General features: G+C 39.7%; 2 protein-coding genes across 2 annotated transcripts; one reads left to right on the plus strand and one right to left on the minus strand.

Moving 5' to 3' along the window:
- Positions 1 to 2,320: 2,320 nt before the first annotated feature.
- LOC111563878 (tripartite motif-containing protein 16-like) lies at positions 2,321 to 4,152 on the minus strand. The gene has a single exon (XM_055014511.1). It carries the CDS (start codon positions 4,103 to 4,105, stop codon positions 2,531 to 2,533), a length of 1,575 nt encoding a protein of 524 aa, XP_054870486.1. The 5' UTR covers positions 4,106 to 4,152; the 3' UTR covers positions 2,321 to 2,530.
- Positions 4,153 to 6,208: 2,056 nt separating this feature from the next.
- Positions 6,209 to 22,324, plus strand: LOC111563876 (zinc finger protein 26-like). Its single transcript, XM_055014361.1, has 6 exons — positions 6,209 to 6,518; positions 7,432 to 8,644; positions 9,536 to 9,551; positions 11,260 to 11,476; positions 12,468 to 12,701; positions 20,026 to 22,324. The coding sequence occupies exons 1-6, from the start codon at positions 6,347 to 6,349 to the stop codon at positions 21,504 to 21,506; spliced, it is 3,333 nt and encodes a 1,110-aa protein (XP_054870336.1). The 5' UTR covers positions 6,209 to 6,346; the 3' UTR covers positions 21,507 to 22,324.

Here is a 22,324-nt window from a genome sequence, read left to right on the forward strand (position 1 = left end):
TTTTGTAAATTTATTTCTGCCACATGATTACAGACAACATTCCCAGCATTCACTTGAACAGATTTAGTATTTTTGGCAACTTTGAGATCTGCGTGATTTTAAATAAGTAAGAGGGTTTATTCATATAAGTGTATTTTCAGGACCGCATTTTAATGACTCATGATTTTCATGCCACCTGCTGAACTGGATGAGCTGCAAAGACTTCATTTATGTCCTAAATAGAACGATAGTCATAGTGTGAGTATGAAATATGAATTCCTTGTGAGAAACTGTTTTAACTTGTCGTCAGCTTCTACAAACCATCATGTTTTAGCTAATATTAGCTTGCTTCCTTCACTGTCTCTCATCTTAACTCATTACGGACAAAAGAAGAACTACATACAGTTAATAAAATATATCAATACTTTATCTGTCATAACTGTTAATGCCGCTTCAGAGTTGTTCTTGTATTTTGTCTCTCTTCAACCTTTCAAACATGAGGTTTTGAACCTACAAAGGCCATAGCAAATGATTTCATTGGTATTTTACCTGATAATGACAGTATGAAACTTCAGGAAGTAGCATTTTTAGGTATAATGAACATTTAAAATCCTAATTTGTTAGTTAGACGGGATAATTTTGGATATAAAAACAAGGCAGTGGTGAAGTGCATGAAGGGAGGGTCAGCCCACTATTTACCCAAACTTACAACAGACAATATCAAATACAGCTGTTTCCAAATGATGTAAAACTCAAGGAGACACACAGAAGAGTCATCAGGATGAAGGCGCCCTCTTGTGTTGTGCATCAGTTTTCACATTTCAGTTGTGAACCTACAGGAAGACCAGTAAAAACTTGACTGAGGCTTCAGAAGGTCAAACATCACCAGAAGGACAAATGAGAAGCATCAATCAGCACTTCAGATCAACCAGCACATGTTCTGTCCCAGAGGTGGAGTTCAGGTTAATGGAGTTAGAAAAGTTGGAATAGTGATAAATAAACTAAGTTCTCTCCTTCTGGTCTCAGTCAGAACTCGTACTGCCCAGTTTAGAAGCAGCTCAAGTGGAAATCTGCACTTCAGACATGAAAATGTTGAATTCTTCCTGTCTGGACCTTTTATTCAGAAGATTAGTAGTGATATTACAAACAAATGACCAAGTTAGGGATAGAATAATCATTTCAATGTGTAATTTAAGCATAAATGATGGAATCCAGAATCCAAACACTGTTTATTTATTGTCATTTATTAGCAGATTAACATGAAGCTGAATCTCAGGTTTGTCAACAATCTAGAAACAAGACAAATGAAAAAAAGAATGATCGCTCTAGTCAGATTATTAAAATAACTATTTACTGAAATGAAAATATATTTCGACAGAAGAGCCACCATAAATATCAAATCCTATGTATAATATTCTTTTAAAGACAAATCAAGTGCACATTTGAATTTAAGGTAAATTTACATCACCTCAGCTGATTCCCTAAATGCATCACAAACATGAGATTGAATAAACATGAATTTAAATCAAAGACATGCAAAAACAAGACTCAGAAACATATTAAAAGTCAGATATTGTTACATTTTCATGCATATTTCAGGATATAATGTCAAAATCAAAACACTTATGCATAAATCCAACAAAATCTTTACAAATATTTCCGTAAATAAAAGAAATGAAGGACACATTTGCAAAAAAGAGTTGATTTTTCCATCACCTCAGCTAGTTCCTTAAATGCATCATGAACATGACATTGAAAAAACAAGAATCAGAAACACATTAAAAGTCAAATATTGTAACATTTTCAAGCATTTTTCAGGAAGTAAATAGTTTCTGAGAAGGTTAAATGTGAAAACGGAAATATTTACAGTAAAATGTCAAGAATGAAACATGAATGTTATGATTTCATGTCTAAACCTAACACAGATGCAGATTTTTTGTTTGATGTTTAAATCTCGCAGCTATAAAAATTGTGTGACTCAGTGGTTCAGTGACGAGTCAGAAAACTTGTCAGGATCAACATAAACCTCCATCAAACATCACTTATTGTGTCCTGATGCTTTAAAATCAGACTCAACATGTTGCTGTTTTCACACTGAACCAACACCAGCCTCATGGTGAAGTTTCACCTTCATGAAAATCAACATCACAACACATGAAACCACCTCAAGTCCACAACGATACAACATCTGTTGTCTGATGTGTGTCACGACTCAACAAAACGTCTTCACACCCAAACTGGATCAAATCACAGTTTCTACTTGTTGGTCCTGTGGAATAAATCCTCTTTACTGACTGAGAAACTGAAACATGGAAACATCAAGACAAATGAAAGTTATTTTTCAGTGAAGAAAGTTGGAAGGAAGTCAAAGATGAGCAGAAGAAGAAATGAGAAGATAAACAAGTTCTGACAGTCACTGTTTGGTTGACAGTTGATCTCTGTGCAGTGTAGAAATAAAACAACAATGAGCTGTGAGCAACAATGATGGAGACTAAATGAGTGAAAGAATCAAAGACACAATCAGACTCACTGCACCTTCAGTTACCTCTGTCTACTTCAGTTTACACAACTCAGCACTTGATCCAGTACCATAAACTCCAAGTCCAGCATGTATCTGCTGAGTGAATGTGGTCTGGACTCTGTGGAGGAGAGTCATGGTTTCAGAGACGCTGTAGAAGGACAGAATACCTGCACTGTGATCCAGGTAAACTCCAACTCTGGAGGACGGAGGACCTGAGATGAGAGTTTGGATGTTGTTGTACCTGAATGTATAACTGTTTTGGAAACAATATAATGCCCAAGATTTGTCATTATATCCAAATACACTTTCATTCCAGCTTCCTGTTCTGCTGATATCCTTGTATGCTACTGATACATAAACTCCTATTCCTCTCCACTCCACCTCCCAGTAACAACGTCCAGTCAGACTCTCTCTACTCAGGACCTGATAACATCCAGTGAATCTGTCTGGATGATCAGAATAAGACTGCTGTTGATCCATATATGTTACTTTTCTGTTCCCTTCAGATAATACCAGCTTTCTCTGTGCTGTGTTTGGATCCAGAGTGATTTGACGTGAATATTTCAAGAATCCAGCTCTGGTCTTTGGCTCTGCTTGTGAATCTGACAGTGAAACATCCACTTGAGTCCCTGTCAGTGAGATGTTTGTCCATGTGTCCCTCACAATGTCCTGTAGATGATCTCTGAGCTCTGACACAGCTGCTGTCACCTCCTCAAAGTGTCTCAGAGGATGGATGTTGATGCTGGATGAGTGTGTGGACTCACTGAGTGCTGACACTGAGGGGTAGTTGTGGAGAAACTGGTTGTGATCCTCTGTGTGTGAGAGCTGCTTCAGCTCAGCATCTTTCCTCTTCAGATCTCTGATCTCCTGCTCCAGCTTCTCCTTCAGCTCTTTGACTCCACTCACTTCAGTCTCCTGCTGGGATCTGATCTGCTGCTCCACATCTCGGCCTGTTTTCTGGATGAGATGGATCATGTGGGTGAACATCTCCTCACTGTCCTCCACTGCTTTATCAGCAGAGCCATTGATGGCCTCCAGCTGCTGTTGGAGCAGCTTCACATCTTTCTCTCTGTCCTGGATTCTCTGCTGGATGTTTTGTCGACTCACCTCCAGCTCTCTCTGCCTCTCCGTCCTTTCTGCTGCAGCTGAGACTGTGTCGTGGCCTTTATGTTCATCCACAGAGCAGAGATAACAAATAGACTGCTGATCAGTGCGGCAGAACATCTTCTTCACCTCATCGTGATGAGAGCAGATGTTCTCCTGGAGCTTCTTGGAGGGTTCCACCAGCTGGTGTTTCTGGAATGGAGGTGAATCATAGTGAGTCTGAAGGTGTTTCTCACAGAAAGAGGCCAGACAGAATAAACAGGACTTGAAGGCTTTCAGTTTCCTCCCAGTGCAGACATCACAGGACACATCTTCATCTCCAGCATAGCAGTGATCAGCAGCAGCAGCTTGGAGTCCAGTCTTCTTCAGCTCCTCCACTAAAACTGCTAACATGATGTTTTTCTCCAGGACAGGCCTCGGTGTGAAGATCTTCCTGCACTGAGGGCAGCTGTAGATTCTCTTCTCATCCTCTCCATCCCAGTGGGCTTTAATACACTTCATGCAGTAGCTGTGTCCACAGGAAAGAGTCACCGGATCCTTCAGTAGATCCAGACATATTCATCTAAATTACAGACCTTCACTCCCTATATAATTTTTACAGAAATTTGTTTCCTATGTTCTGTTTATTCAATTATTATTATTGTTATTGTTATTATTGTTATTGCAGAAGCATGACATTTTGCAGCTAAAGTACAGTCAGCTGACAGCTGTCATTTAAAATAAACTATGATGTTCAGTTACAGTCAGAGCTGGAGTGAGACTCATTTTCATCCCTGGAGTTTCATGCCTCAGACCAGCCCACTTTAGATCATGACCTATTATTATTATTATTATTATTATTATTAAAATCATTTCATTATAACCTTACATGTTAAGACTACAATAGCACACTCTTCTGTAAAGCCTTGTAATTCAGTGTGTTTTTCTAAAATAGTTCCAATTCAGTGCAAGTAAGGGCTGCTTCACAACGTGGATTTATTTCAACATTAGTGCACATCTCCAACATTATCTTTACAAAAATATCACAATCTATATTCTGTTCAGATAAGTGTTCACAGACATCCAGAAGTTAAAAATTAAATAAAATAAATAAAAATATAAAATTTAAAAACTAAAAAAGTAGAATAAAAAGTGTTGCACATTCTAATAACACTATCATCTCTTTTTCCTCTGCAAGGAAACATTTACATCACAACTTAGATTTCACAATATGAGAACATTTTGTTAAAGGGCAAATCTCCAACACTATTCTTTACAACATCAGAATGTATGTATTATTAAAATACATCCTGTGACTGAGGGAGAGCAAAGTGATCCAAACGATCAACCGCTTCATCTTCATCTGTCTGATCCCTAACTTGTGGTTCAGGTTCTGCTGCTGGAATCAGTCACTTCCTCCAGTTTCTCTAGACTCACCTGCACCTGGATCACAATAAAAAATAATCATCTGTACACACATTTAGACTTAACCAATTAAGATATTTTCAATGGCAAAATTTGCAGGCTTATTTCATATTACTTCCATTCTATTCCCTTTCAGTTGTGGGCTTTGTGTATTTACTATCTTAGTTTTAATGATCAAAAAAAAAAAACGGGTCACTGCTATTTTTTGAGCATAGAAAGTGGTTATATTGGAACTAATGCTTGCTTGTTCACACTTTCCGTTACAACAGCTCACCTGTTATTTCCATACTGACAGCAGTAATCCCTTCATCACTACTGGCTCTGCTTCTGACACTAAATCACATTTTTAAAATGGTCATAATTCTCAGCACAAATCTCCACTTTTTTCAAAGCCTTCTGATCAGTTCAGGTCAGTTTCATCAATGCAGTGCTGAATCATCCAGCATCTCAGGGCACTTCTCATATAGAGCAGGTCTACATCATACTCTTCATTATATTAATTCTAATAATATGCTCTCAATGAGCTCCACTCTGCTGCTTGGTGCTGGATCTTTCTTCAGACTCTGAGAGGCTACAAGACAAAGTTTCCCAGTTATGTGGCATCGCATCACACTATTATTTAAATTATATAATGTTATGTTATTTTCCACAACGTCACACAATTCACTGACTTGATAATTAACTTGAACGGTGGTTTGCAGGAAAAGTTCAACATCTTGTCGTACCCGTTTCATCGTCCTCATTTGTCGATTTGTGTTCAAACCACGAGCTCGTTTTAGTGAAAAAGTCTACAATTTCAGCACATTTGGCTGCATGTGTTTCCAGAGCCTTCCTCTTTTTAATTCTTCCCCACCCTTGCTCTTTCTATGTTCCATCTTTCAGACACCTCTGACCGTGTGCAGGGACGTGCTACGTCAGGATGCGTCTGCAAAAAAAGGAAAACAGAGCTGCAGTGGAGGCGGCTGAGGGACCGCTGCAGCAGCCCGGTGCCATGACTGAACACCGGCACAACAAAACAAAACAAAACAAAACAAAAAGTAAACACCGACCCTCGCTGCTCAAACATCAGACCGGCCCATCGGGAACCGTCCCGGTCCTCCCGATTAGCCACTCCAGGCCTGGTTACAGTCTAACTGAACGTTACGGTATTTTACTTCTACCGTTTTATTTTGAAGGCGGAAGTTAAAAAAAAAGATAAAAACATCCGGCGAAGTGAAGCCAAATCGTTGCTAACATTAGCTTAGTCAAACCGCTGCAAACATGAGCTTCACTGATATGTGGATGTTTGTATAGACGGTTGTTTTGTCGTGTCTCAGATTAATATTTTATCACTTCAAGATGAGTTCAGTCCAGAATCTGAGAGAGTTGATCAACCAGCGACTAACTGCTGCTGCTGAAGAAATATTCACAGAGTTTGAGAAAACCATCGTCCAGTACGAGGAGGAGATCGATCGTCAGCGCAGACTGCTGGATAACATCTGGAAACCACAGATAACACAACACACAGCAGGTTTGTAGAACTGAGATGGTCTGAATGAGCTGATAGAAGTAAAGTGAGGAGCTGCGGTTTGTGTGGATGAACAGCAGGATAACTTTCACATTTCTCTACCGACTCCATGGTGATCTTTAAATTTCAGGGTTTATAAAGACCCCAAAGAAATCAGGCAAACATCAGAAAGACTTGTCAGATTTTCAACTTTCCGATGGTCCTTGAACTTGTCATGTATGACATGCAGTTCATCTAAATGACTGTATTATACATGTCACAGTCAATAATCTACCAAAAGGTTGTTGGCACCAAATTGAGTATCAAAACTTAAAACTACACACAACTACACAACTGGCAAGCAACCACTGACTCAGCTGCAACTGACAGCCACATGACAAAAGTTAAATTGACTGTTCAAGTGAACTGCAGACGCACAGAAGAGAAGACAGGAGAGATTGAGAAAGAAAAAGTAATCTGGATCAATAAAATAAATGCAGCATGGCTCAAAGTAGAAAGAGTTGATGTGCATAGCAGTGTGAAAAAGTGTTTGTCAAGGTTGTAAAAATGGACATAGTTATCTATACTTTGTAGAGTCACTGTTTTCCAATGTTGGTAGAACCTGTGGGCACTTGGAAATAAATGTGCATACTGATTGCAGTTTTTTCAGTTGTTTTGTAAAAGTATTGTTCAACGAAACTCATATTTTGTTTAAATCTGTCAGAACTGTGTCATACTGCACAGACGACATTTCAGTGCTCTGTTTCCATAGAGGTAAAAGACTTTATAGTGCAGTAAAGGATGAGCCCACTGTGGGGAAAAATGTGTCTGCCCAGACAGTGCTTGGAGGTCAGAGGATTAAATATCTTTGTTCGGATGTTTGTTTCCTTACCATCATGTTACTAACCCTTTCTCATGTGCCCCATTGTCCCTCCAGATCTCCCACAGCAACATGTGTTTAAAGAGGGCATTGGTCTCGCTAATCAGCAGCTCTGTAACCAGGAGACAAACTTTTGTCTGGACCAGGAGGACCCAGAGCCACCACAGATTAAAGAGGAACAGGAGGACCTCTGCACCAGCCTGGACCACACAGACACAGAGCCTCCACAGATTAAAGAAGAACAGGAGGACCTCTGCACCAGTCTGGACCACAACGACCCAGACCCTCCACTGACTAAAGATGAACAGGAGGAACTTGGTATCAGTCAGCAGGGAGTGCAGATTGTACTGACGGATACAACTGATACCTTGCTATTGACTCCTACTGATGAAGACAGTGACAACAGTGAAGTAGAGCCAATCAGCGACAAGCTCCTCTCTTACAATTCGCCAGTAGCGGACAGTCCACATCAAGAAGGAAGTAAGCATGTCGACTCAGGGTCAACTGGAAATGCAGCTCTGAAGCCAAAGAAGAGTCATAACAGAAAGAGCAGTCAGAGTCACAGTGTAGACAACTCAGTCCATATGAGACTACACAAAGGTGACAAACGGCATTCTTGTGAAATATGTGGGAAACGTTTCTACCGAAGTGATCATGTGATTGTCCACATGAGAACTCACACAGGTGAGAAGCCGTATTCATGTAAAACATGCGGGAAAAGTTTCAGTCAACGTGGTAGTCTGACTGCCCACATGAGAACTCACACAGGTGAGAAACCTTATTCCTGTGAAAGATGTGGGGAATGTTTCCGTTACTATCAGGGTTTGTCCACCCACATGAGAACTCACACAGGTGAGAAACCTTATTCCTGTGAAAGGTGTGGAAAAAGTTTCTCTTATTATCAGTGTTTGCGGTCCCACATGAGAACTCACACAAGTCAGAAGCTGTTCTCTTGTGAAAAATGTGGGAAAAGTTTCAACCAAAGTGGTAATCTGACTATCCACATGAGAACTCACCAAGGTGAGAAGTTGATTTCTTGCAAAACATGTGGGAAAGGTTTCAGTACAAGTAGGAGCTTGACTGCCCACATGAGAACTCACACAGGTGAGAAGCCATATTTTTGTGAGATATGTGGAAAAACTTTCAGGCAAAGTGGTGATCTGATTGTCCACATGAGAATTCACACAGGTAAGAAGCATTACCCCTGTAACACATGTGGGGAGAAATTTAAAAAAGCATCAACACTGAAAAGTCACATGAGAACTCACAAGTGAGAAGCTGTAGTGCTGGAACAACGGTGGAAACAGAGCTTGAAAAAGCATGCATTCATTCATTCATTCATTCATTCATTCATTCATTCATTCATTCATTCATTCACATCTTTCAGGGTAAAATTAGACCTTGTATATTTAAAGCACACTCAGACCACTTCAAAAATGATTCTTGAGTTTACTGGATGTCAGACTGTGAGACATGGATCTTTTAAAGCTGTCCTATTGATATGTCGCGACTGTTACAGAAATACATTGCATTTACAAATGGAAGACACCTGGAGACGTCATATTTCTGACTAAAGACCTAATAGTTCATTTAATGTTGGTTATCAATTTCTGCTGTAGTTGAGTAGAAAGAGAGGATGTTGGTTTGATTTAATGTAGTGAATATGAGACATGAATGTATTTTATTATTTTAGTAATTCTCATGTTGAGTTCATGTGTATGTAAATTAGCCGCAGTCCAGTTCATCTTCAATCTGTATTTCTGTGGTGGTTTTTTGAAATTAAACTAGTTTCTGTAGTGTAGTAGCATCTGGAAGTAACAGACCTGACTGGTTTCATGTCAGATAAAGATTCAGCTTTCTATAAGCCAGTTTCATTTAAAAGTTCAACCCGTAGAGATTTCAGTTTCCTTCAGAGAAGTTTGTTCAGATCCGATGACTTTGATGTAACACACTTGAAGTTTTGCTTTGTGAGTGCTGTAATGAGATGAATTGTAACTTCAGTCTGGTTGGCTGAAAAAATGTTGATGATACTTGACTGTTTGTGTGTTTTTTGTATTTTGTTGCTGCTGACAGATTTTCCTGTCTGTTTAAAAGTAAAACAAACTGGTTGAGACCAAGTCCTATTATCTTTGTGTTCCATCAAGCTATATAAAAATGACAGCCCTCAGTACAAGAACGTGAGTACACCTTTCATTACTGAGCTTCAAATCTTTCATTTTGTCTATACTTACTATGCCCACCTTTATATTACCTGACAGCCTCAGTCCTCCTCAGCTTGGAGGTCACCACAGTTATACAAATGTCTGCAGAGATATTGTGCCATTCTTCAGAGATGCTCCTTACCAGAGGGGTTGTGTTGCTCTTCATTTGTCTTTTAAAATCCCTAAAAGATGTTCTACTGGATTCAAGTCAGCTAATATACTTGTCCATGTCCTATTTCTCACTTTGTCCTCCTTCTTTAAAAAAAAAAAAATGTGATTTTTAAGACTTGTGATCAGTCCAGAAAGGGCAGCACTGAGTCTTTTCTTTTTCTTTTTATGTGCTGATAGATTTGTATATCATCTGCAAACCATTGAATATAATCTTATATGAGTATATACAACAAAACAAGATTCAAAATGGAGCCTTGAGGGACCCACCAAGTGAGCAGAGTGAGTGAGTGAGTTTGAAGACAGTACCTTTAGTCCATGACCATGAAGTGTTCAAGGTGTGATATAAAGATTCCCTGATTGGTTGAGGGCAGCAGTTGGGACGAGAATCACCAGAACAGCAGAGTGGGTCATTAAAAACTCTTCAAAGAGCTGTTTCAGATCTGTGACATGGTTTAGTACCAGACAGAAATATTTCATAAATGCTCTGGTTAAAAAATTTGCAGCTGAATAAAAAATACTTTTCTTCCCAAAACGTTGGATGGAAAAAGTAACTTAGAAATTGGTGTGAAGTTAGAGATAACAGAAGGATCCAGATATTTCATTTTGAAAAGAACAACAGTCTGGGTCCATCCAAATCTAAATTCCAGTAATTTCCGGACACCAGAGCAATGGTTCCATCCACCACTTAAGAAACAAGGATCAGTCATGGTAGAGGACACCAGGTAAGCCTTAAAAAGATAGAAGTAGTTACATTAGTTGCAGAAGAAGCAGTCGCAGTGGCAGTAGTGTCTTGTCAGTAGCAGCACAAGTAAGAAAAAACTAGGTGCAGTGTGTTGTTGCAGATGGTAGCAGTTTGACAGACTTGTACAGTAACAGTATTGCAGTATTTGAAGCAGTACTTTGACGCCGCAGTCTTGGCAGTAAGAATAAATCATTGTGATGTGATGTGATGTTGATTGCACTAGAGAGCAGCAGTGTAACACCAATCATCCTGACTGCAGCAGCCAATAGCATGTGACTTTCAAGACTGCACTGGTAGGACCACACTTGTGGCAGAACCTCCTACTGCAATGGATGATCACAAAAGTGTGCAACTTCGTTATACATGAAATACATTTTTTTTCTAATTTAAATGGTTTATTAAAGGAGTATTCCACACAATGTGCCACTTCATGTCCAAGTACTTGTAATTTCAAAGGTTAACATTACTTTTAAAACAAGTTATGAATTTAAAGGTTTATACAATTATTATTATTATTATCGACATGACATTTTGTCGCTAAAGTACATTCAGATGACAGCTATCATTCAAAATAAACTATAATGTCCAGTTCGACGAGTACGTGAAGTAGATAAAAAAAATCTTCTACCGTTTTAGTTTGAAGGCGGAAGCAAAAAAAATAAAGATTAAAAATATCCGGCGGAAATGACGCCAAACCGTTGCTAATGCTAACATTAGCTTAGTCAAACCGCTGTAAACATTAGCTTCACTGATGTGTGGATGTTTTTATAGACGGTTGTTTTGTCGTGTCTCAGATTAATATTTTATCACTTAAAGATGAGTTCAGTCCAGAATCTGAGAGAGTTGATCAACCAGCGACTAACTGCTGCTGCTGAAGAAATATTCACAGAGTTTGAGAAAACCATCGTCCAGTACGAGGAGGAGATCGATCGTCAGCGCAGACTGCTGGAAAACATCTGGAAACCTGAGATAAAGTTACACACAACAGGTTTGTGGAACTGTGATGGTCTGAATGAGCTGATAGAAGTAAAGTGAGGAGCTGCGGTTTGTGTGGATGAACAGCAGGATAACTTTCACATTTCTATACCGACTCCATGGTGGTCTTTAAATTTCAGGGTTCATAATAATCCCAAAGACATCAGGCAAACATCAACTCACTTACTTTGGTGACTGAATATACATAATTGTCCTAATGAAGTGTGAAAGCCACGTTTGCCTTTATCTATAGATAATGTATGGTGATTTAATACACATGGAATGTACAGAAATACAACATTGATTTCTGGTTGAATTGATCCATTTTGTGTTTGATGTGTGCGTTGTCATAAGAACCATGTCTATTTCCAGCAAAATAAGCCAACATGTTATCTTTTTCAAAATAATCTCGTAGATTACACCATTTATCAGAAACTACTCGTCGTGTGACACATGGTTCATTGAAATGACTCTGTTCTACGTGTCATTCAAAAATTCACCAAAAAATAGTTGTTTGTACCAGATTCTTGATGAAAAAAAAATGTGGTGCTCTTAAGTGCAACAGACAGACTGACTTAGCTCAGACCTACAGTCAAATGACAAAAATTCTACAATAAAGTTTTCAGTTAACATGCAGACTGTGTTTGAAGCGACGACAAAAGAGATTGACAGCAAAATAAAACATATCAAGTCAATAACATCAATGCAGCATGGCTCACAAACAGTATGACGCAGACCCATTTTAATTATATTATACATTTTAATGGTAATTCATGCCAAAACTGTCATACTGCACAGAAGACATTTGTGAGTTGTCTCTACTTTTGGCCATGGTGGTGCTGTTTCCATCGAGGTGCAAGACTTTATATTGCACTAAAAATGTGACAGCAGCAAAAACTGCCCAGACAATGCTTGGGCTTCAGAGGATTAACTGTACTTGCTCAGACGTGTGTCACCTATCGTCACCTTTAGCAACCTTTTTCTTTTGTCATTTTACTTTCCAGATCTTTCACAGCAACATGTCCAGGAGGAGAATGTTCTTGCTGAGGAGAATCTCTGCAACCAGGAGATGCAAGAGGCTGATATGGTGGTTCAGCGTAAATCCAAATGTGAAGAAATTTCCAGAGAAATATTGAGAGTTTCCAATAAAACACACGGCCAGTTCAATGAAGAGATCAATTATCAACGCAGGCTGAAGGATATCATCTGGAAACCACAGCTAGGATTGCACAGAATAGGTATGTAAAACTATGATGGTCTGAATGAACTAACAAAGGAATGTGACTAATGTCAGATCCTAATCGGAGCTCTACATTATTTTTTAGGGGCTTTCAAGAAAATTAGGCTTCTAATGCAATACATAGCATTAATGTATGTGTTTTGTAAAGTGTAAACACACAACATGAACCCTACAGAGTGTATAAGACACAGGGGAAATTGACTTTCATTGTTTGACTCCAGCAGTGTTTCCCTGAGATCCACTGTTATTGGGTGTTGTTCTCTACGGATATTTTGTCGTGACTTTCAGATGGTTGAAGTTGAAATCCATACAACTTTGATTTTAGATGAATTAACAGTTGTTAGGAAGCTTTTATTGCACTTAGAATAGACCACTGTGTAATGTGGTCTTCACTTCACCTGTCTGCTCACATTTCACTATATGTGTTATTTTCTTTAAGTAGTTGTCACCCACATAGTTGCCATCACATAACCAAAGCTTATTTGATTCCAACTAGATTTGTGGTGTATATATATATATATATATATATATATATATATATATATATATATATATATATATATATATATATATATATATATACACTTTGGAACAAACTGCCCCCTGACATGCGCACCATCACTGACTTTGGCCTTTTCAAAGCCCGGCTCAAAACATATCTTTTCAGACTGGCTTTTAATACTCAGTAATGCGGGGACATTTTATTTTATTTTATCTTATTTTATTTTGATTTTATTTGTTGACATGTGTTCTATTGTTCCTTTCTTTTAATTTGCTTTTATTCTAATTTTATTGTTTGATTTTAACTGGAAAGCACTTTGGTCACCTTTGAGTGTTGTAAAGTGCTCTATAAATAAATCTTGATTGATTGATTGATTGATTGATTGATTGATTGATATATATATATATATATATATATATATATATATATATATATATATATATAAAAATAAATCATTTGAGGTCCATGCAGACCCCAGCCAGACTGTACATATTTTATTTATGTATGTTTGTGTTATGTTGCTCTTGTGATGACTGCTTCGGTTGCATTGTGTTTCATTTCAGTTCAGGAATTCTTAATAATAATAATAATAATAATAATAATAATAATAATAATAATAATAACAATAATAATAATAATACCTTTAGTTTATAATGCACTTTACATATAAAATCTCAAAGTGCTACAATACATTTAAAAGAAACATTTTAGAAACAGTAGTAATATGTTAGAGCTTAAATAAGAATGTCTTCAGCCCTTTCTTAAATGACTCCAGGGACTGTGGGGCCCTCAGGGGTGGTGGTAGTGTGTTCCACAGTTCAGGAGCAGCTGTCTGCAACGCTCTGTCGCCCATTGTTCTCAGGTTGGATCTTGGAGTGCACAGAAGGTTGGTATTAGTGGATCGAAGTTGTCTGGAGGTGGAGCGAAGGGTTAAGAGTTCTGAGAGGTAGTCCGGGGCATGTCCATGAATGCACTGGTAGGCAAGCAGACAGATTTTGTACTGGATGCGTTTTGAGATTGGAAGCCAGTGGAGGTTACGGAGGACAGGTGTGATGTGTACGTCTTTGGGCGTCCTCGTCAGGATCCTAGCGGTGGTGTTTTGCACGTGTTGAAGCTTTTGGAGGCTTTTTGTGGGGATCCCGACGAGGAGGGCATTGCAGTAGTCCAGCCTGGAGGAGACAAAGCCATGAACCAGCTTCTCAGCATCGGAGGGGGAGAGAGTGGGATGAAGTTTTGAGATGTTTTTTAAATGAAAAAATAAGATTTTACAGAGATTATGTATGTGGTGTTCAAATGACAAATGTGGGTCAAAGATGACTCCCAAATTTCTGACAGAGAAAGAGAGAGGAATGGAGAAATCAGAGAGTGAGATAGCAGAGATGGGAGAGGATTTGAGCTGGTGAGGGGTCCCTATGAGAATGGCTTCAGTCTTAGAAGCATTCAGTTAAAGGAAGTTTTCTGCTAACCATGCCCTTGTCTCCTCCAGGCAGGCCATCAGGGCTGATGGTGCCGAAGTGGAATTGGGGTCAGTGTGCAGGTAGAGCTGAGTGTCATTGGCATAGCAATGAAAGGACATTCCATGCTTGCCTATGATGTGGCCCTGGGAGAGCATGTAGATGTTGAAGAGGGTGGGGCCAAGGACAGACCCTTGAGGGACCCCACAGGTGACAAAGTGGGGTCTTGACTTGGCATCCCCCAGGACCACATACTCAGTTCTACCTGCCAGGAAGGATTTGAAGCAGTCTAGCACAGTACCAGACAGACCAATATTGTATTGCAGTCGGTGGAGAAGGATGTTGTGATCAACTGTATCAAAGGCAGCTGTTAAGTCCAGAAGAATGAGAAGTGATGGACAGCCCTGGTCAGAGGCCACCAAAAGGTCATTGGTGACCCTGACCAGGGCTGTCTCTGTACTGTGGGCTAAACGGAAACCAGACTGGAATTTCTCGTATAGTGAGTATGTGGATACATACAACCTTCTCCAGAACCTTCGAAAGGAATGGAAGGTTTGAGATAGGTCTGTAGCTGGCCAGGTCGTGAGGATTAAGGTTGTGTTTTTTGAGATGTGGTTTGATCAGCGCTGTTTTGAGAGTGGATGGAACATGACCAGAGCGGAGTGAACAGTTTATAATTGTGGTAATGAGGGAGCTGAGAGCTGAAGTGTTGCATTTTATCAGAAAGGAAGGGAGTGGGTCTAGAGCACAGGTTGATGGTTTGATTTGACGAAGCATTGATTCAATCTCCTGCACCTCCACCTCCACAAAATCTGCAAAGCTGTGGTCAGGAGTAACAGATTCTAGGGGTATGCGGGTAGTTCGGGAAAGAGGTCCACGAATGTTGTCCACTTTGAGTGAGAAGAAGTCACAGAAATTATTGCACTGATCCTGTGTTGCACAGATAATTGAGGATGTTCTGGGTTTTAGGAGATGATTTATGGTTGTAAAGAGTTGTTTTGATTTTCCTGAATTTTTATTGATTATATTGGAGTAGTAGACGGATTTGGCTTCAGATAACAAACTGGAGTAGTGCTTCTGATGGTCCCGATATGCAATTTTATGCACAGTAAGGCCAGATTTCACATAGCGTCTTTCAAGAATCCGTCCAGCTGTTTTTACTTTCCTCAGTTCCGGAGTAAACCATGGAGCTGAGTGAAGGTAAGTGATGGTTCTTGATCTTACTGGAGCATGACTTACTAAAAGACTGTGCAATTTGGTGTTATAATACTGCACAGCTTCTTCAGCAGTAGTGAGGTCTGTAGACAGTTCTTTGAGATCAGCAGACAGTGCAGTTTGATCAATTTTATTTAAATTCCTAAAGCAGATTTGCCGCTTGCTTTTATCAAGTAGTGAGGATGCTGGTAGTTCCATTGACACAGCACAGTGATCTGACACACCCATGTCAAACACCTGGAGGCTCTTCACTGGAAGAGAGTCTGTTATCACCAAATCCAATGTGTGACCTCTGTCATGTGTAGGCACATCAACGTGCTGTTTCAGGTCAAAGCAGTCAAGCACTTGCAGAAATTCTTCCACAATGTGATTGGATGAGGAGTCCACATGAATGTTAAAATCTCCCAGAATTAAAATATTTGTTGTTGTTGTTGTAGTACAGAACGACATTAATAGGTCATATATTTCTGAGAGAAAAAGTGAATTTGGCTTAGGTGGCCGGTAAATCAGGAGTACTGTTACCCGAGTGGGATGCTCGCATTTGAATGCTAGGCACTCAAAGGATGTATTTGGTACTGGCACTGGGGTCAATCGGATGTCTGACCGATATATCACAGCCAGGCCTCCATATCCCTGAACGGCCAGTGGTACGGGCTCTCTCCAGGTAGGCATAACCAGTAGGGCAGGCCTCATTTAACTCTGAGTATTGTTCAGGTTTGTGCCAGTCACGCCAGCGTCCTCTCCCTCTCCTAGACCAGCATTTTGCCCTCATAATTAAGATAAGAATTCTTACACTAATATTGCAAGCAATACACGTTTGTAATAATCAATAGTAATTTCATTGTTTCTTTCATATTTGTATCTGTAGACGACACACGTGTTAGGAAAATACACATTGAGAGTATATGGACAGGTACAGAAATGTGAAACAGATGAAATACTACTGGGGTCCAGGTGGACTGCAAGTGTACGGATGAAGTAGGTTTTGCCACGTGTACTGATCAAAGTATAAAGCGGTTCCCTTTTTTGTACACAGTGGTCCCTCGTCTATCATGGCGCGGGAGTTACGTTCCAGACCCTCCCATGATAGACAAAAATCTGTGAAGAAGCGACCATATTGTAACACTTAAATATTAGTCGACTGACTCGTCTCCAGGGCTGTGGGTCAGGCGGGTTACAATTATCTTGCATTTTTATGCTCAAATCTTTTTGTTGTCTTCTGTGCTTAACATCCCCAGCACCACAGGATAATTTTCTACAGGTTTTATTCACCACTCAACACAACAAACATGGATGGGGCTTTTACCGACTCTCCCGCGGTACTGCAATTAAATCAGCTGTACCAGAAACAATAAGAATGTGGAACTAACATCTGGGACACTGAGCAGGGCAATAAGCAAACACAAAACAATAAAATACATGGCTTAAAGTATTCCGGCACCATGCCGGATTTCTGGCGTGTAGCGCCGATGTTTGGCTCGGAAAAAGAAAGATAGGAGTACATTGCCAATCGAATTCGTCTACCAATGGATTGAGGGGAACGCAACTTTTGCTCTCAACCAAACTAATATCACCAGCCAATGGGAAGTAGAGTGGGGGCGGGTCTGAGAAAGACGTTGAGATCCAGCTGCAGTTGAGTCCATACCGGCACTCATAGAGCGCAGTATTCTGCCAAAGCTGCTCAGTTGTTGTATAATTTCAGACTGATAAGTCCTCAGCGGTGGATTTGTAGTAGGATCACAATCATGTGATCATCAGTGGGCAGCTGATATAGCATTCACTTGTTGTCATGGTTACAGTGATGCCTTGGTGCTATCTCTCAATGATTCAATGATACAGAAGTATTGAACAAATCCATGGATCCAGACTATAACCTGCATCACTGCCAAAATCTAATCACTTGGTTCTTGTGTCATTTCTGACCTTCCCTGAAATTTTCATCCAAATTCGTTATTCCGCTTTTTTGAGTAATGTTGTGCACAGACAAATAGATGGAAGGACAAACGTACACCAATCATCACATAAGTCCACTGCGTTCCTTGGCGAACACAGACGGCAAGCCTTTTGGCTGCTGGTGCAGAATGTTGGGTGCTTGCTTCTGGACCATGTCACGAGTCAGACCCATAGAGCTGCTGTCCTCTCTGCAACTCACAACTGGTTTGCTGGGAGCAACAGCTACTGCAACCAACATAAACATAAATGACTGACCAGGTTTGTGATTTTCAAAATACGCGTGTGCGTTCATTGCAGAACACGACTTGTTGTCCACCAGATCTCAGCCACTCATTAATCTGTGTGAAAAGTTGTCTGAAGATAAAAGTGCTTTGTCAAAATTGTTCGTGTCAAATCAGCATGTTGGTTCCATAACTACACATGGCAGCATTTAAGAAAAGTCTTTCTGAACAGGTCAAAAAATGTGTTTTCATTGAATATGATGAAATATGATACATAACACACGCCTGTGTTCAGCGCAAGGTCAGGGAATGAACAGTCTTGGCAGAGTACTGCGTTCTCTGAGTGCTTTTCTTGTTCATCTATATTTTAAGGCTTTATAAACCCTCCCCACATACCGCACATCACTGCAGAGCAACATAATGTTCAGCGATCAAACATTTATGTGAAACGGACAAGGCCAGATGCTGGATGCTGCTATACACAGGAGACAGAGGAGACTGATGCCATGGTTGCTGAGTCAATCACAGCCCAGCGCTGTACGCTACACATTTTATTTGGATTAAATATTCTTTTAATAGTTTTAAATTAGTAGTTTTTACATATTTTTAATATTGTTTTCAATGATTTTAGGCTAGAAAATGCTTGTTTTACGGCAAAAATTATTAAAATAATGTAGTGATTGCAGATCCGGTCGCTATGACTGAACTGTTGTGCTGCAATGCACCATGGGAGTTTGGGGTGTTGGGGTTTTAAATGTCATTTTTATGATTTATGTTAGTGCCACATTTTTAATTTCACCATTGTCTCTTTCATGAAAATAAAAGCATCTGACAGTTGTGTAGTGCATTAAAGGCATATATCTGTCCTCCAGCACCATTTTTCAACGCAGCTCGCCACAAAAATAAATATAGAAAAATATCTATACCGCAAAATTCTGCGATATAGCGAAACAGCCGCAATACCAAATGCAGCTTAAAAATCTGCAATACAGTGAGACCATGAGAAGTGAACCGTGATATGGCAAGGGACCACTGTACTAATCTTTGCTACCAATAGCGTCAGAACTCAAGAATCCAAATAGTTTATCTCTTTTTCACACTTTAAGCTTCACTTTCATATGTGCTGCTCGTACTGTAGGGCTCTGCTAATGTGAAGCCCAAAACCCATTTGTAAGACATAATATCTTTAAAAAAGTCTTCAGTTAAACCATGGATCAGCCTGTAAAAACAGAAAGACTTGTCAGATTTTCAACTTTCCGATGGTCCTTGAACTTGTCATGTATGACATGCAGTTCATCAAAATGACTGTATTATACATGTCACAGTCAATAATCCACCAAAGGTTGTTAGCAGCAAATTCAGTATCAAAACTTAAAACTACACACAACTACACAACTGGCAAGCAACGACTGACTCAGCTGCAACTGACAGCCACATGACAAAAGTTAAATTGACTGTTCAAGTGAACTGCAGATGCACAGAAGAGACGACAAGAGAGATTGAGAAAGAAAAAGTAATCTGGATCAATAAAATAAATGCAGCATGGCTCAAAGTAGAAAGAGTTGATGTGCATAGCAGTGTGAAAAAGTGTTTGTCAAGGTTGTAAAAATGGACATAGTTATCTATAATTTGTAGAGTCACCGTGTTTTCCAATGTTGGTAGAACCTGTGGGCACTTGGAAATAAATGTGCATACTGATTGCAGTTTTTTCAGTTTTGTAAAAGTAGTGGTAAAAGAAATTCATGTTTTGTTTAAATCTGTCAGAACTGTGTCATACTGCACAGACGACATTTCAGTGCTCTGTTTCCATAGAGGTGAAAGACTTTATAGTGCAGTAAAGGATGAGCCCACTGTGGGGAAAAATGTGTCTGCCCAGACAGTGCTTGGAGGTCAGAGGATTAAATATCTTTGCTCAGATGTTTGTTTCCTTATCATCATGTTACTAACCCTTTCTCATGTGCCCCATTGTCCCTCCAGATCTCCCACAGCAACATGTGTTTAAAGAGGGCATTGGTCTCGCTAATCAGCAGCTCTGTAACCAGGAGACAAACTTTTGTCTGGACCAGGAGGACCCAGAGCCACCACAGATTAAAGAGGAACAGGAGGACCTCTGCACCAGCCTGGACCACACAGACCCAGAGCCTCTACAGATTAAAGAGGAACAGGAGGACCTCTGCACCAGTCTGGACCACAACGACCCAGACCCTCCACTGACTAAAGATGAACAGGAGGAACTTGGTATCAGTCAGCAGGGAGTGCAGATTGTACTGACGGATACAACTGATACCTTGCTATTGACTCCTACTGATGAAGACAGTGACAACAGTGAAGTAGAGCCAATCAGCGACGAGCTCCTCTCTTACAATTCGCCAGTAGCGGACAGTCCACATCAAGAAGGAAGTAAGCATGTCGACTCAGGGTCAACTGGAAATGCAGCTCTGAAGCCAAAGAAGAGTCAAAACAGAAAGAGCAGTCAGAGTCACAGTGTAGACAACTCAGTCCATATGAGACTACACAAAGGTGACAAACGGCATTCTTGTGAAATATGTGGGAAACGTTTCTGCCGAAGTAATCATCTGATTGTCCACATGAGAACTCACACAGGTGAGAAGCCGTATTCATGTAAAACATGCGGGAAAAGTTTCAGTCAACGTGGTAGTCTGACTGTCCACATGAGAACTCACACAGGTGAGAAACCTTATTCCTGTGAAAGATGTGGGGAAAGTTTCCCTTACTATCAGGGTTTGTCCACCCACATGAGAACTCACACAGGTGAGAAACCTTATTCCTGTGAAAGGTGTGGGAAAAGTTTCCCTTATTATCAGTGTTTGTGGTCCCACATGAGAACTCACACAGGTCAGAAGCTGTTCTCTTGTGAAAGATGTGGGAAAAGTTTCAACCAAAGTGGTACTCTGACTATCCACATGAGAACTCACCCAGGTGAGAAGTTGATTTCTTGCAAAATATGTGGAAAAGGTTTCAGTAGAAGTAGTAGCCTGACTGTCCACATGAGAACTCACACAGGTGAGAAGCCTTACATTTGTGAGACATGTGGCAAAAGTTTCAATAAAAGAGGTATTCTGACTGTGCACATGAGAACTCATACAGGTGAGAAGCCATATTTTTGTGAGATATGTGGAAAAACTTTCAGTCAAAGTAGCATTCTGATTGCCCACGTGAGAACTCACACAGGTGAGAAGCCATATTTTTGTGAGATATGTGGAAAAACTTTCCGTAAAAGTAGTGATCTGACTGTCCACATGAGATCTCACACAGGTGAGAAGCCATATTTTTGTGAGATATGTGGAAAAACTTTCAGTAAAAGTAGTGATCTGACTGTGCACATGAGAATTCACACAGGGGAGAAGCCTTACCCCTGCAACACATGTGGGGAGAGATTTAAAAAAGCATCAACACTGAAAAGTCACATGAAAACTCACACAGGTGAGACGCTGTAGTCATGGAACAACAGTAGGAACAAAGCTTGAAAAAGCATGCATTCATTCACATCTTTCAGGGTAAAAATAGGTCCTGTAGATTTAAAGATGTCAGACTGTGAGACGATCTTTTAAAATTTGTCAAGCTGTCCTATGGATACATAGCAACTATTACAGAAACACATTGCATTTTCAAAAGAAAGACAGCTGGAGACATCATACTTCTGACTAAAGACTTAATATGTAATTTAATGTTAGTTATTTATTCTATAGCTGAGTAGAAAGAGATGATGTTGGTCTGATTTAATGTAGTGAAGATAAGTTTACACATGAATGAAGTATTTATTTTATTAATCCTCACATTGAGTTCATGTATATGTAAATTAGCAACAGTCCAGTTCATTTTTAATCTGTATTTCTGTGGTGGTTTTAACACATTAAACTAGTTTCTGTAGTGTAGTAACATCTGGAAGTAACAGATCTGACTAGTTTCATGTCAGGTAAAGCTTCAGCCTTCTATAAGACAGTTTAATGTAAAAGTTCAACCCGGAGAGATTTCAGTTTCCTTCGGAGATGTTTGTTCAGATCAGATGACTTTGATGTAACACACTTGAAGTTTTGCTTTGTGAGTGCTGTCATGAGATGAAATGTAATTTCAATGCGGTTGGCTGATAAAATATTTATGATACATGGCTTTGGTATCACTGTTTGTGTGACACATTTTAACCCCAAACCTAAAAGTACTTCCTTCACTTGTTTTTTGTATTCTGTCGCCACTGACACATTTTCCTGTCTGTTTTAATGTGAAACAATAAATGGTTAAGTTGTTTGAGACAAAA

The sequence above is a fragment of the Amphiprion ocellaris genome, chromosome 10 (genome assembly GCF_022539595.1).
Source record: "Amphiprion ocellaris isolate individual 3 ecotype Okinawa chromosome 10, ASM2253959v1, whole genome shotgun sequence".
NCBI lineage: Eukaryota > Metazoa > Chordata > Actinopteri > Pomacentridae > Amphiprion > Amphiprion ocellaris.

Coding starts and splice junctions, on each gene's coding strand:
- LOC111563878 (XM_055014511.1), bottom strand. CDS start 4,105: ATGAAGTGTATTAAAGCCCACTGGGATGGAGAGGATGAGAAGAGAATC.
- LOC111563876 (XM_055014361.1), top strand. CDS start 6,347: ATGAGTTCAGTCCAGAATCTGAGAGAGTTGATCAACCAGCGACTAACT. Junction 6,519..7,431: donor GATAACACAACACACAGCAG/GTTTGTAGAACT, acceptor TTGTCCCTCCAG/ATCTCCCACAGCAACATGTG. Junction 11,477..12,467: donor GATAAAGTTACACACAACAG/GTTTGTGGAACT, acceptor TTTACTTTCCAG/ATCTTTCACAGCAACATGTC.